The sequence below is a fragment of the Mixophyes fleayi genome, chromosome 6 (genome assembly GCF_038048845.1).
Source record: "Mixophyes fleayi isolate aMixFle1 chromosome 6, aMixFle1.hap1, whole genome shotgun sequence".
Classification (NCBI taxonomy): domain Eukaryota; kingdom Metazoa; phylum Chordata; class Amphibia; order Anura; family Limnodynastidae; genus Mixophyes; species Mixophyes fleayi.
Window position 1 is genome coordinate 171,845,452 of NC_134407.1, and position 16,275 is coordinate 171,861,726.

At 39.4% G+C, this 16,275-nt stretch overlaps 1 protein-coding gene across 9 annotated transcripts in view; it reads left to right on the forward strand.

Annotated features, from left to right (window-relative positions):
* Nucleotides 1-16,275, forward strand: part of KAT7 (lysine acetyltransferase 7) — a 37,844-nt gene that overhangs the window by 3,477 nt on the left and 18,092 nt on the right. For 4 of the 9 annotated variants that reach the window (XR_012677705.1, XM_075177221.1, XM_075177218.1 and 1 more), the window contains 8 exons: nucleotides 1,600-1,747; nucleotides 5,424-5,600; nucleotides 5,743-6,012; nucleotides 7,789-7,871; nucleotides 8,006-8,113; nucleotides 10,042-10,140; nucleotides 10,856-10,966; nucleotides 15,887-16,078. Coding sequence is in view for 8 of the 9 variants with exons in the window: in XM_075177221.1 (XP_075033322.1) it covers nucleotides 1,600-1,747; nucleotides 5,424-5,600; nucleotides 5,743-6,012; nucleotides 7,789-7,871; nucleotides 8,006-8,113; nucleotides 10,042-10,140; nucleotides 10,856-10,966; nucleotides 15,887-16,078 (1,188 nt within the window). In the remaining variant the exon portion in view is untranslated. The remainder of the gene's footprint in view (nucleotides 1-1,599; nucleotides 1,748-5,423; nucleotides 5,601-5,742; nucleotides 6,013-7,788; nucleotides 7,872-8,005; nucleotides 8,114-10,041; nucleotides 10,141-10,855; nucleotides 10,967-15,886; nucleotides 16,079-16,275) is intronic. The other 5 variants (XM_075177214.1, XM_075177215.1, XM_075177217.1 and 2 more) reach the window with 5 other exon arrangements.

A 16,275-nucleotide genomic window follows, 5' to 3' on the forward strand; every position in this document is an offset into this window, starting at 1 on the left:
TCCACACAGATTGGGTGAGGTAGTAGTGCTAACCACTATGCCACTGTTTTTCATTTTATACACCATTCATAGAGAATAATTGGAGTTTCCTAATTTTCGAGTATGTTTAATTGACACATGAAATTGTTGAGTCTCAAAAAGGTAATTTTGCTATGTACAGACAACAGCATCTATCATTTGTACGCAAACTAATTCTTATTTTCATTTGCAACATAGACAAGGCATGGCTATTTAATGTGATGTTTAGGTGATGTCTGGTAAAATACATTTGAGAACAACTTTTTTTTTTTCTTCATATATCCGTATTTTGTATGTTTGCATGCTTGTATTGTTTTATCTAACACCGCTGATAAATCAAAAAAGTGTTTTATACATGTGTACACAAGTACTATTTTGCTGCATCTGTAAATTATTTCTCTTAAGTATGTCTGCTTAAAAGGTGTTTTAATTATTTGGCACGTTAATTCCTAATAATAATAGAGATATAAGAAAACACTCAAAAATGATGAATACTTGCACCCTTGGTCTGTCGTCCAATCCCATGTATGTTGAGCATTCATTTTTACATAGGGGTCAATGGTTCTAAGCATGACAATATAGCTGATTCTATGGGCAGCATGGTGGCTTAGTGGTTAGCACTTCTGCCTCACAGCACTGGGATCATGAGTTTGATTCCCGACCATGACATTATATGTGTGGAGTTTGTTCCGGGTTCTCCGGGTTTCGTCCCACACTCCAAAAAACATACTAGTAGGTTAATTGGCTGCTATTATATTGACCCTAGTCTGTGTATGGTATGGAATTTAGACTCTAAGCTCCAATGTTGTGAGTGAGTTCTCTGTACAGCGCTGCGGAATTAAATAGCTGATGACGATTCTGAGATGGGAGAATGTTGCATTTAAAAGATGTTAAGCATTTGTGAAGGTGAAACACTTAATGGAAATGTACTTTAATGAGTTTTAAAAGCATTTTGGTTTCCAATAACAAATCAAGAAAGTTATTTACATTTTTAATATAGAAACGTTTACATAGGATCACTATATGTAATTATAGGACAATAGTGACCTACATTTAATGCAGCACATGGTACCAGTCCCTTACCTTTCTCAGTGTCCTACTAAGTGGACACCATATATTTTCTGTATAAATAAATATTTTACTCTTTGATTAGTTCTTAAAGGGGAACTGTCTTCAGACATTGTCTTCCAGATCTGCTGTACATTTGGATCCAATGTACAGATCTAAGCTTCTCTTTGTGGTACCCAAAGGCAAAGAAAGTAAAGCTGCCTTGAATAGATAAATTACATGGGCATAATCTTCTGGATAGATACAACCTGTCAAATTGTCAGCAACAGTGTGTGCCCGAGTATTCAACTATTTTCAGACAGCAGTCCATTTTCAAGTATTTGGAGGTTTTCCAGTTGTATCTACCATAATGATTTTATAAGAGATACCATATTTTTTGATGGATTTACCCTTTAATTTGTTTCAATTAATTGATACCTTAAACTTGTGGTATCTTATTTTCTAAATGGGCTCCGCATATACGTGAATACTTTGAAATGTGAATGGCAGTCCTAATTGCAGCATATTCCATAGAGGAATGCTGGAAGCAGTTCGGATGGGACAGAAGATTCAGATTTCTCTACAGACATGGAGCACACAGACAGTTCTGAAAGTAACGGAAACTCCCGGGGCCCCGCACGCATCACTCGATCCACAGCAAGGCTCAGTCAGAGCTCACAAGGTAAAATAAATAGCAGCATATTACTGATAGGCCGAGTTGAAGCTTATGCTGTCTGTGTACTCTAGATTATATTAATAGTAATTATATAAATAATAGCCACCTGTCAAATGTTAGATAACTTATATAGGAACGTGAATTATTACGAACTGTATAACATCTGTAGTTCATGAAACTGCTTATCTGTAGCTCAGGGCGCTGGATATTCATTTTAATTTTGTTAAAAAAATAAAAATCTTGTAGTAATATACTCCATCGATAAGTATTATGTTTTTAACTTTTTCTATGGAAATATGTAGAGCTATGACACAGACCTGTTATTGTATATTGTCCCTATAAACCAGAAAATTGCTCTGATTATTTTGTTATTTATTTTTACATTGTTCCTGTTGCCACTTGTTTTCAATAACTACCCTGTACTTTGTTTACTAAAATGTATTTAATTCTTTCAGAAAAGGACAGCGGTCAGCTGGATATACATGGCTGCCTACAAATAAATATTTTAGCATAGAGTTTAACCTTACGGTTCTGTGGGCATAAAGGATATTTGTGCTGATGTGAATGTTTATTTAGTTTTTCTTTTTATTTATTTGGCTTTATGATGTCCCTTTGTAATGAATTGTAATATTTCTTCGTATACATTATCTTTGCTCATAATTGTTGGCTGAATGTGTTAGATGCACCTAGGGAATTCACTAGCGTACCGTTGTTAATTATCAAAATAGCAATCTTCTTCTTTTCCATGCAAATCTGTACATGGACAAAGCAATTAATTTTAATTAGTTACCATGTCTCATCCTGTCAGCTTCTTAGGTGAGCAGATTTTTAACCTTAACAAAAAGCAACTGTCTTTTCTTCTGTTAAACTATTCTTTTTAACCTCAGTGTATTGCTTTTTTCTTCTAAATCATGGTAGTCATGGCTTTTATTGGTGCAAGGAAGCACAGCCAGAGGCAAGTCATACTTCTGTAATCTCAGAGTGAAAGAGGGGGGGGTGTCTGGATTGATCCATTTGGAATTGCAAGCTTTTGACAATAGTCCAACCTGTATGTAAATGAGGAGTCTCTTCTGTGCTCCTAGCAGGAGAGCCAGCTGTAGTTTTCCTATCTGTTATGCTCTGAGATGTCAGGAAGCAAAATAGTCACTTGTGGCAGCTGATGTTACTTAGTTAGGGATTACTATTTTACAAAAAAAAATGCATAACTTAACTGTAACAGGGGTAGTCTTCAGGATTCAAAAAGTTCATTTTAAGTAAAAAAACAAAACTAAGTATTATATAGATGGCGCGCCCTATTATTATGCTGTAATAATACTATCTCATGGGATCTTCTCTTTGAATCCCTATACAACTGGGGGACACTAGGCAGGGGTAGCAATGTTATGGTTTGCACAAAGAAGACTCCCTCGGTTATAGTGCTCACTGAGTTGCCGAGCTGTGTTTCAGGACTGAAGACACTGTAGACATGAAGCCATGACATCCTAATGTGAGGCGTACCATAACTCTGTAGCTTGTGTCTTTATGCTGCACAAACTCCTGCATGGGAATCCCCAGTGCGAGCACTGTGCCTGTGCTAATGCAGAGTTCAACTTTTTTAAAGCTAATACACATTGAAAGTAAAAAATAAACAACAAGAAAATAGCAACCCAAAACAAACAACTTTGAGAACCACAAATGTTCAAGTCTAAAGATAAGATTATTAATAGTGGACCTATTATTCCCTACGTAAAACATCATTGTATTGCTTCCAAGTTATGACTGGAAGCTGTTAACTCTATAGAATGCTATGGGCTTTCCAGATTTCATGCACTCCACTTCTACTTCATTGGTCATCTTTATAAACTATCCTATAATGTGCTATCACAGTGTTATGGGTTTTTGGATAGTGCAGCAAAGAAGGAAAGCTTGTTAAATACTAGAAGCACAAAAGCGCATAGCTGTCATATCTGGATATTTTTAATAACCTATATATGGCTTTTATTTTGGGAATAAGATATGTAAAGAATATTTTTCAGAGATAGCCCCTTTAATGAGCAAGCATTGACTACACAAGTAGAGGCATCCATTTTCTGGATTGAGCCAATATTCATGAGATTGTGGGCTATCAATTCACTAGCACTTGTTGACATCACTGAGACACCAGTTTTAATGAATTCCTGGCTGCTTGGACTGTTTTAAGCCCCTGGCCGAGTCGCTTTATTGAATGCAATCGGCCAGGAGGCTTGCCAGTAGTGGGGGTTTTCTAGCTGAAGTGTGCACTGCATGAGTAGATGTAAGCTAATCATCTGTTGCTCGTAGCTGATTGTGTTAAATGTAATTCAGTTGTGAGTATCCATCCCCTTAAATGTTTCTATAAAACTGAATCTGAGCTCCACACAATTTTCTTTCAGAATAGGCCTAACCTATCAACTATCTCAGCATTATATGTTTAAAATGGTATGGTAAGATAGAATTTGGTTGCCTTGTTGCTGCTCTTTCCTGATTGATTGTACAACTGTAACCTGTTCATTCCTTGTAGTAAGTTTAAAAGCTACCACATCTGACAAATTATCCTTGTGTTTAGCTTATTAACTTTTAGTATTAGTGTCTACATTGCATGTCATAAAATTTGCTTAAATTGCTTTAATAACTGCTTTTAACTACTGGCTTTCACTATAACGCAGTGAGGATGTGTGTATTATAATCAGATTGTAGTGTGCAGTTTACTAGATCTGTGGTGCTCAGTGTTGGCCACACTCAAGGCAGATTCTAAATATATTTTTAAATACTAATAATGGAGTTGGCAATTAAAACATTTGTATGTAAATGGTAATTGAATTAAAATGATAAATTATTTATCTACTTAAGTTATACTGGTTACCACAATTTGTTGAAATAACTCCCTAACAATTGTAATTGGGCATCTCCCTGAAAATTGCAGTTGAAGACTCAAACATTCTCTTGCTGATATTTGGAAGATTGAGATGTTATGAGTAACAAATTCTCTTTAACAATGTTTGTTTCCATGGTTATAAATAATGATATGTAAAGTCAGTGTCTGAGTCCTTGACTGCTGTTTTCATGCAAAAGCCCTATTTCAAACATTATTAGTTATTTCAGTAACTTGCAGTACCTGGCATAATTGTTTTAATTAAGCAACATCATTCTTGAGTGGAGCCTATTGTGTGTGCAGATACTGGGAATTGAACCACAGAACTTTTGCACTAGATCAGGCCTGGCCAACCTGTGACTCTGCAGCTGTCATCAAACTACAATTCCTAGCATACCTTGCCAGCTATCGTCTGTCTATCTACTGGCACAGCATGCTGGGTCATGGATATGTGGTGAGCCACAGGTTGACCAAGCCTGCACTAGATTATATTAAATAAACCAGAGGCTGCAGGAGTACAATACTTAATTATCTGTTGTGATTGTCTAATTTGTAATGTTTAGACCAGGTATAGGCAACCTTCAGCCAACCAGCTGTTGCTGATTTACATCTGCTTTGATACTCATAAGCCAGTGGCCAAAAATTGCCTATCCCTGGGATAACCTTATTTTATTCATTTGACTAAACTAGGAGCAGGTAGTTAAATTTGCCTCTGCCATGTAGTTATAATCAGAAAGCTGCAGTCACTTACAGGGAAGGTCACAAAATAGTTGACCGCATCGGCGAGTGAAATTGTGGTTTGTATTAAACCAGATTCCAGTCCGGTTGGCAATCTGCAATCGTTTGGTGCAGAGGAGCCGGTCTACTCCACTCGGAGGGTGACCCGCAGCCAGCAGCAGCCCACCCCCGTGACTCCGAAAAAATACCCTCTCCGACAGACCCGCTCATCGGGATCGGAAACCGAGCAAGCGGTGGACTTTTGTGACAGAGGTACGGGGGTGCAGCCGAGCTTAAGTATTGCCGGACGCGCTCTCTCTCTTGTCATAGTAGATGCACGCTGGCTGTCTGTTTAGCTGTGACCCTGTAGAGTAGATTTTCTTTGTGTGCTAATCTTAAGTGTAATTCTTGACAGATACCAAACCATCTCCTCTGTCTGCTGCAGATGCTAAAAATACTGGTGATCATGATGAATCCCCACCTCGCACTCCTACTGGAAATGCACCATCATCAGAATCTGACATAGACATTTCCAGCCCCAATGTATCTCATGATGAGAGCATCGCAAAAGACATGTCCATGAAGGATTCTGGGAGTGACCTGTCCCACAGACCTAAGCGCAGACGTTTCCACGAGAGCTACAACTTCAATATGAAATGTCCCACTCCTGGTTGCAATTCTTTAGGTAATTATGTTATCAATACGACAAGCAGCATCACATCAAGACTGACATGATTAAGTGAAAGCCATTTATAAAAATCATGTTTACTTTATATTGATACATTTCTAAATGTTCTGTGATATTAAACGATTATTTGCAATTGAATATATCTGATACATTTTGGTTGCTCATGACGAGTTTTAATTGCATCAGTAATGTATCTTTAAATTTGAAGAATCCTGTTTTCAGAGTCTCTACAACCTGGCAGCTAAAATGTCTCTAGTTTTATGACTGCGTTATTGTGTGAAGATATAGCCCAAAGGTATTTTGCCACAAAACCGCTTCAGAGTCTGTGGTATTTTATTCACCAGAAGGTGAGCAAAGTCCATAGCCATCAATAGTGAGTAGTAGTAAATCACTGAGGGCTGGGAATATCTGTAATCACAGTAGAGACTTAAAACGCTGGACCACCTCTTGAATCTCTTTTTTTTTTTTTTTTTGTAGTCTGATATTTTAATTCTGTACCGTGCATATTTGCAGTGCGGTCTTCAATGATCAAATACGTGCGACACAGATATGAGATGTGTGGAGCTTTAATATATACAACTTTTGTACAGAAGAGAAAGGGAGTACGTGATTCTAAAAGCACACTAAATGCACATCGCACACCTTATTGTGATTAGATCATCTGCCCTGTGCACATCAAGGTGCATGCCTACTATTCACTCTCAATAGATGTCTCCACAAACTGGTTTGCATTTAAGTGGGAAAATCTGAAGAAGCTTACTGTGCAAATGTTACTGTCACTCCTACCACTACTTTCATTACATTTAAATGTTTGCTTTGCTCTAAAATTACTGATAGATGTAGCTTTTTTTTTTTTTTTTTTGTGTGTGAAATTAATCATATCCGTGATGGGACATCGGACCTTTTGTGTGTTGGAAATCTTAAAATTTTGGCAAAGAATGTCTGCTAATGTGCTTCTCTGTTGAAGTGCAAATGGATGATGTGAAATACCCTGTTAAGATTATAGAATGAGACCTGGTCAATGCTAGCTCAGAGCTGCTGCAAAGTGCATGAGTTTTGTATAGTGAAAATTGCTGTGTGCCCTTCTTCAAACCAAGGCTCAAAAACACCCTCTCTCCACCACTTAATCTCATGTTAATAATCTCACTCTACAAAACAAATCTGCGCTTAGGTGGAAATCGAGTCGCACAACCTTAGAATTTTTGGCGGCCATTGTGTGACCTGTGAGACCCATTGTTAGCAGCAAGTTTTTCGGCTAAACAGATATTGAAAACAATGCCTACTCTAAAATTGTAGCTAGTTAACCTATTTCAAGTACCTGGATTTTAGGTTGCATTCTCATCGATATTCTAGCCCACAAAATGGCTGCCTTGACTGTGCATAGAAGATGATTGCATTAGGCCAAGTTTAGACACTGCCACTTCAGTTGTCTGCAAAGCTAAAGACAACTTTACATCTATTTTTCTTTTTTATATGTTATGTATTTTCTTCTTTTTTTTTAAAAAAAAAAAAAATGAATAAAGAGATTTGATTTAATAAAAAAATATAAAAGAAGACAAGTTTACATGTATGCTGCATAGTGCAGTCCAACATGCGTGTGATATGAGTAGGTTGTCATAGTGATGAATGATCACTATGACTACCATCATTTTTTATCTGGGTAGCATATGGTTTGCCCTGGTAATTACATAGTGTTATTTGTGGAAAATCCGTCTAGGTGAGCAAAAAAGGTTTTAACCTTGTGGCCTGTAATATTACTTTCTTTTGTTTTAGGGCACCTCACTGGGAAACATGAGAGGCATTTTTCAATTTCTGGCTGTCCACTGTACCATAACCTGTCTGCAGACGAATGCAAGGTAACAACCTGTTTTGTTCAGCACCCCATTAGTCACAGCACTGCGTGCAACGTGAAGGGGTTTGTCATCTTGTACTGTATGCATGTTACTGAAGAAGGCTAACCTGACCCATCCATGATTGCTTACATTTACAGAATTGTGATGAATTTCAGGTAAGAGCACAGAGTCGTGACAAACAGGTGGAAGACCGAATGCTGTCCCATAGGCAGGATGAAAACAACAGGCATGCCACACGGCACCAGGTGATGATAGTAATTATTAAACAGCGTTTATTTTGGAGATGTCCATCTTGAGGGAACTAGATGGCTCCAGAGTTAAAAGAAAAAATGTGCGTTGCATACATTTTTTTTTTTTTTAAGGTAGATTTCACCAGCACATATGTTGAAAACAATGGGTTTAAGCCCTGCTGGAGGTTGGAGACTATGAGGTTGATTTAGATTTGGGTGTAAAAGATGCTTTTTTGCGACTATGCAAATTTGCATCTGCACACCTTGTGTTTTCAGTAAGACTCTTATGGTACATGCAGCCTTAAGTTTAGTGCATATTGTGTAAAATCCTGTTGCAAGTTGCTCACTTTGCATCTTGTATAAGCACAGAATTAACTCTTCGAAAGTAGTTATTTAAGGATACGCGTAGCCCAAAATACTGACTGATCTGAAGGACAGAGGTAAAGTGTCCACATCCTTACTGCACTCCACTTCCACGTGATCTCTCCTCATCTGTCTCTTGAAGTACATGGGCCCACAAGTGTCATATATTCAGCTGAAAATAATATAAGTTGAGTGCAGATTTTGCGTGAGACGAGTGATTACGTTATACAAATGCACTTGACTTCCACCTGTAAATCCGGCTCCAAGTAAGGAAAAGGTGGCAACTCTTTCCACAGGCCCATAAATATCTCGACACCTTACTACAGTGAATTATCCACCACCCTGCTCCAGTTCTTTTGGGCTCTTATTTTTCTTGACATTTTTGCAAAGCTAAACTGTCCACTGGTGAAGTAACCATTTTGTACTGCTTGCGCGCAACTTCAACTTGCACCAGGCATTTATAACTATGATGCTGTTCTTGCTTCTCCTTTGATCCCACAGTTGTGCACCAGCGATTGCATTGTACCTGGAATAGCTTCAGGCTTTTTCCAAACTATATGACTTTTTTGCAGTGGTGTTAGATTACTTAGCAGGTAAATTGTCAGCTGCTCTCCCTACAGTTGTTGCACATAACTCTTGTGCAAGTTTCACTCTGATGGCCCGACTCCCCTCTGACACTGTCGTGTTGGTGTCTCCAAATACTGAGGCTGCTTTCTACAATTATGGGGCAGCAAAGGAGGTTTTTCGCTTGTGCTTGACAGCCTAAAGAAGAAGGCTCCAACTCCGGAATGGAAGTTATTTCAGCATGATGCTTTTCTACCTCCCATACTTGTTGTCCAATTAGGAGTACAGCTTTGAATTTTACTCTTTAGCCCAGACAAAAAATTTTTTTTTTCATTTTCAGATTTTAAGTCGAATTTGCCTTCTAGTATAGAACGTTGTTTCACCTTGTTCCAAGCCCTTTATTTTTCAGGAGGTGGAAGTTCCAGTTTGACCGTAGCAACTATTCAAGTTATTGTGCACTTCAACAGCTTAAGCAGAATTTATATGGTGGAGTCAGACGTGCCAGTGTTGGGCACAAGGTGTTGCAGGCTTTAGTGTCCTAATGCATCTGGCTGTAATGTGTTTTTCTGTTGTTGTAGCATCACTCTTCTTGTTTCCACCCTTTCAACTGCTTTGGAAAGCTTCTGTATCATCCAATGCAATATTTGAAGAAATTCTAGATTTCTACTTAGCATTACAATTACTTACCAAGTGATTTTCTTAAGTAGGCCATTGGGGGAAACAGGGCTTTCCCACCTTGTTTTGTTTTTCCTGTTTTATTGTTTGTGTCTTAATGCCTTCAGATGATTTTTTTTTTTTTTGTGTTTACTTAATTTGAACTGATCGGAGAGCTTGCGTCATACCTCTTCCTTACTTATTGTCTAACTTCAAGAAGAAAGGATTGAATTTTTATGAACATTCATTATTTAGCCCCCAACCATCCCCCTTAAAGCTGAATCAATCTTATTTAATTGTGTTGAAGATTTTGAGAATCGTTAGTGTTGCCAGAATGAGAGTTGGTACTTTGTATTTGACAGGCTCCAACAGAACGTCAGCTGCGGTACAAAGAGAAAGTTACTGAACTGAGAAAAAAGCGCAACTCGGGCTTAACCAAAGAACAGAAAGAGAAGTATATGGTAAGATCTAAAGCAAGACTGTTTTTGAAAAGTAAATTGGTACATCCCTTTTATGTGATCTGTTGCTTTCAGTTAGACTGCCTCTATCTTACTTCTTTTATCTACTGTACCACATACACACTTTGGGCCTGATTCATTAAGGATCTTAAATTGAGAAGTATCTTATTTTAATCTCCTGGACAAAACCATGTTACAATGCAAGGGGTGAAAACTAGTTTGCTGTTTTGCACATAAGTTAAATACTGACTGTTTTTTTATGTAGCACACAAATATCAACTTTAAATTATAGTGTACAAATAAGCTATCAAGTATTTGTATGCTACATGAAAAAACAGTCAGTATTTAACTTATGTGCAAAGCAGAATACTAATTTGCACCCCTTGCATTGTAACATGGTTTTGTCCAGGAGATTAAAATAAGATACTTCTCAATTTAAGATCCTTAATGAATCAGGCCCTTTAATCGGATTCTGTGCATTTTGAAATGGCATTTATACTTGAGCTGCTTTCTGTTAGAAGCAACCGTTTGCATCCGAAGCAGTGAATATTTCTGTTGTAACTGTCCTATTGTGAGTAGGGTAGTCCTGTAAGAAATCTTCTATTGTGTGTTATTTTTATTTTATTTTGTTCAAATGGGTTAAAAAAGTGCACCTTTCTGACACTGAGTTGGTGCTTTGATGCATTGTATAAATATACTAATGTCTCCCTATTTGCAGGAACATAGGCAAACCTATGGCAATACAAGAGAACCACTCTTAGAAAACCTGACTAGTGAATACGACCTGGAGCTTTTCCGGAGGGCCCAGGCTAGAGCCTCAGAGGACTTGGTAAGACGCATGAAAATGTTTGTTTTTCTTTTTCTCTGCTGGCAAATTGGCCATAGAGAATTTAAAAATAAACATGTTGGTCACTATACAGGTTACATATCTGTAAATAATTTCAAACTTCCTTACATTAATATATTTATAAATTAGTCTACTAAGCTAATCCTAACTGATGCTTGTATATCTTTTCTCGGTTACTTATAACTAAGGTAATGACTGTTGAGTGTAAACAGTGATGCCAGCCATTTTTTAATTCACTTGGCACTATTGACATAATTGAGGCATAAGGCTCAAAACGGCGCCTCTGTTGTGTGCATTTAATGAGGTCACTATTAATGTAAAAATAGGGCATTCTTTTGTTATTGTATTTATATTGGTGATAGACTGCATGTTGTATTGAGATTGTCTTGCACTTTGACTTTGTACATTTTGAAAAGTACTACTTTGATTTTGGGAGAATTCCCTTTCTTGCGCAAGGTCTCTCATTAACTGTAAAAAGTGTCATGTGCTCATTTACACCTTTTTTTTTTTCTTTTTTCTTGCGCATTCGAAAGTGATCATCCACTTTATAGTCCCTGTAAAATCAATCTGTGCCTGTGTTTGCAGGTACAACTGAAAGTGCGCATGATGGAGTGAACATCAACCCTGCTAACATTTTAGAACCGTCCTTTCATTCATTTAAACGTTTCAGTTTTTCTCTTAAAATACTGCTTGGTTTATTCATGTCTTACATTAGTCATAAGAGTAAGGTGCTATGTGCCCAGTATAGTCAGACCGTACTTGTCTGTGGAGGCCCCACTGATATGGCAGAGTCACTCTGGGCAACTTCTTTGGCCCTGCCTGTTGCGGAGCATTTTAAGCAGCTCCTTCAGGAGCCATGAAGAGTAACCTTGACCCCCATGGGATTCAAGGACATTCATGTCCCTCCACTGCAATACCTGATTTATGGCTTGAGCCCAGCTCCTGGCTCAGTTGTTGCAGGGTTTGGTGCAAGTTTTCGCCGCTTTGGAAAAGATCCTGGACTCCAGGAAGGGTCCAGCTCTGAACTTTCCTTCAAGGAGCAAGGCGAGTTAGCTGATCTGTAGGTTTCCCCATACACTGACAAAAACCCTACTAGAAGCTATAGTGTGTGCTATTTGTAAGTAAACATATAGGACAGAAAAGAATAGAGATTGGAGGCCAGCAATCCCGGAGACTCTGATTGGATTTGCTCACTTTCGTAGAGCATATCCGTGAATCCTGAGAGTGCCTGCAGGAATACTCCTTTGAATATCTTCTCAGGGGGCAAGGATCTCAGCGTCTGTGATCTCTGCATGCTGTGCCCTCTCGCTGCGGACCTGGAAGACAGATGCAGAGTCTAAATCAGTGTTCTCCCCAGCACCTATTTCCTGGATGCTCCACCCAGTTGTTTTTACTTGCCGCCTGGCTCTTGAAGCCCAACAGAGTCCTATTATAATAAAATAAACCATTGTTTTTCCTATTATAACAGGCACTATGTGAGCACTACAGCCAGCAGTGTGTGTTGGCTGACCACCAGTTCTGCCAGGTGTTGGCAATAACCTCCAACATTTTATTACAACTGCCCCCACCTGGCGTTTGTTAATGCCAACCGGCAGGCAAAATTCTGTGGGGAGAATACTGTAAATGGACTCATTATTGCTCTTCACTGGAAAGGTTTGTTTGACCCTGAGCTGGATATAATCGTCTCCCTGGCCACAGAGAGGAGAGTTAATATCTCCCTGTTAATGCCCCTGGGTATAGGGGTCCTATTTTTCGATCCTTTCGCCCCACAGGCAAGGCATGGAGCCATTTTTCCAGAGATCAAACCTCCGCCACTCACAGGGGCCAACAAACAGATAAGCTGGCCTGGGCAGCTAGGCTTCCAGCTCTGTAGCTTGCGGACATGCAGTGAGCATGGCGGGCAGGAAACCTACCCAGGACGCCTGTGTGAGAGGGGTTACAACGTAGAAGGTCTACGCCAAAATGGTTGTTTACTACCAGACTTTCCAGAGACCAAGCAATGAGTTTTTCTCTAAGGAAAGCCATTCAGGCTCTGCTCTCCTGTGGAGCAGTTGTCCCAGTTTCAGAGTGCCACAGGGGTTTGGAGTTTTACTTAAATCTCATGGAACAAAAGCCAGACTGGTCCTTTAGACACAATTTCCAACCCTAAATCCCTTAATATCCACCTACGGGTGGACAAGTTCAAGACTTGAGTCACTGAGGTCTGTAATCACTAGTGCTGCCTCAGATTTTCTTTACAGTCCCAACAGTTCTAATTCAAGGCCCTTTCTTTTGGTCTGTCTATAGCACTGAGGGTGTTTACTAGGGTTATGGCAGTCAAGCCAGCCCTGCTGATATCCAAGGGGGTCTCCTAAACATGGGCCTTGCTTCAGGCCCATGTTCAGGAGATTGCCCAGACCTTGGAATGCTATAGTTAGATCATCATCTGCACAAAATCCAACCCGATTCCTTACAAGTGCATGGTTGTCTTGGGTCTGTTGTTCAACACCAGTCAGCAGCAGGTGTTCTTGCTTTAGGACAACCGCATCTCCCCAGTTCTTCCTACATTTGAATCTGAATTTTCCTCTCAGGACTTGACTGGTTGGAAGGAGAAGTCGCCTAGCACCCAGTGGGTTGATGAGTTAGTGGTAGCCATTCAACCAATGGAGTCTGATATTTCTTTATTCTAGAGGAAAAAAATGTGCAATTTAATTTTTCATCTCCAAAGGCTGTCAGAACTTCTTATTGATGTTTGGCTTCAACCTAAATCTTTGGGTTCAACACAGGTTTTCAATTCCTATCCTCACCATGAGGAGGATACTGGCAATGGGAAATGCAGCCAAGAGTGGATCCAGATTTTATCTGCCTTCCATGTCTACCACAAGTAAGTAATTCTAAAATGTAGTTTTGTTTCTACCGGTGCAACACTCAAAACTTTTATAGCATCTGGCAGATTAAATAAATTTAAATGAAGATGAGCATTGTTACTCTTAGCTGATCACTTGAGAGAAGCATCTGAATAGTACAGTAAGACTGTACTGGTTGACTGACTTTTTCAGACCAAGATTTCGGCTTTAGTTTGTTGCTGCCAGACGAGCATGGTGGCTTAAACCCTGGGAAGGACGGCACTTTGAGGGGGAAGGTCCTTTTTGGTCTTAAAATTAATATTTAACCTACTGGTCACTAGCTCTTTTGGTGAATGCTCAGAGACCCAAGGGCCATAGTTTTTTGTTTCTATGGGAAAATGAGAGGATCCCTCTGTCGCGGCCATTCAATGAGCAGGCAGGCTTGGTCAGACGATCTAAGATTTCTTATAAAGAGGCTGCATGACTGGTTTCTTCGCCACCCTGGAAGGTCTGTGGTGGGAGTCCGCATATTGCTCGGGACCAGTGGATCAGATCCGTTTAGGATATTTGGGTAAGTGTTGTCATAGAACGTGGTTACATCTTGGGCCTCTGCTCAGTAACTTTTCTCCACAAGTCTTCAGAAAGACTGGACCAAAGAGTTGACTACCGGAGGTCATCCAGTCCCTAGCTACATCTGGAATTATTGTCTCTCTTACGAAAGAACAATAGGGTGCTAGGTTTTTACTCAAACAGGTTTCTTGAGACCTTTCAACTCGTATTGGGCCTGAAATCCCTAGGGGAGAATTCAATTGGCCGCGTTACTGTTAAAAGTAACGCGGCCTGCGCATTATTACCATTATTACGGTAATAGTGCGCTTAATTACTGTTATTACGTTAGTTTTAACGACTGCTTTTTGCTCTGTGTCCTTCCTTGTCAATTAACTTGGTGTGTCTTTTAAACCTTTTTGCAAGATGATCTTAATGACTTGAGATTTCCTTACTGTGATCTAGCGTTTTCAACAAGGTAGTCTTGCACGTTCAGCTGCCTTATGTCTTTTCCGGTCACTCCTTAGGGGCTAAATTTGCTCCTCTCAATACTGCAATTCTCACCATTTGAACCATTGGTATCAGTTGACATTAGATTCTTTACCTGAAAAATGGCATTCCTTCTGGCTATATCCTCGGCAAGAAGAGTTGCTGAATTGGTGGCTCTGTCTTGCAAGTCACCATTCCTTGTTCGTCAGGGTGGCCCGGGCTGCAAGCATACCAAACTAGCCTTTCAGCTCCAGGTGGTCTCTAGTTTCACCTGAACCAGGATATAGGTATCCCTGATCTAGGACATAATTTGTCCTCGGGGAAGAAAGAGCCCCTTCATTGTTAGATTTGGTCCGAGCCTTGAACTTCATCGTTGCAGAGAACTAATAGTCTGCTAGTTTCATAATATGCTCTAAAGTGGTTGACAAAATACATTACCAGATGGATTAGGGTTGTGATTCCAAAGACTTTATCACCGCCGGTTATGTTCCTTTGTGGACTTAGTTAGTAAATAACTGGAGTTCCTTAGGGGAGGGGATATAAAGGGGAGGAGCTTTCAGACTTAATGCGGTTTCAAATTAAATGCCAAACTCCTGGATATGGCCCAGGATTCAGTATCCCCCAATGAAATAAGAGTAAAGGATTTAACATAATATACATATTTAGCATGTCAAATATAATTTTAATGTATAAAAATCAAATTTTTTGCATGCTGGCACACTCATGTGCCTAAACTGTATTCTGCTACAAATGGCCATGATCTGCCCAACTCCTCCCATTTTTTGTAGTGTCATATGCAGTGTACAAATGCAGACATTTATCCATAAAACAAAGTACAATTAAGCTGAAGTGGGACATGTGATGTCACCAAAAAAATATTTGCGCTTTGGTCTTGCACTTTTGCAGTTTGTATGAGAATTTTGCTCTCTAAGTTTGCAAGTATAAACATACTGCAAGGACCTTTTTGTGGCACAATCTGGACGTGGTTCTATACATCATTGTTCAATTACTGTAATAAGAGTTTTCTGTTATGTCTTTGTAGGAGAAGCTGCGGTTGCAGGGGCAGATCACAGAAGGAAGCAACATGATTAAGACAATAGTGTTTGGCCGATATGAGCTGGACACATGGTATCACTCTCCATACCCTGAGGAGTATGCCCGTTTAGGGCGGTTGTACATGTGTGAGTTCTGCCTCAAGTACATGAAGAGTCAAACTATCCTGCGCAGGCACATGGTGAGAGAGAGTCATGGATTCATAGTTTTCACCTCATTTATCTATGGCTTGTTAGAGTGTAACTAGTATATTGGTAGGCAGTATGTGTTGTACTGCAGTATTTATGCAGTTGTTATCTGGTTGAGGGGCTGCCTACTCTTACTAAAACTGGTTTGCAGGCAATGGCTCTATGTACAATACAAAAGTAATACTGAATA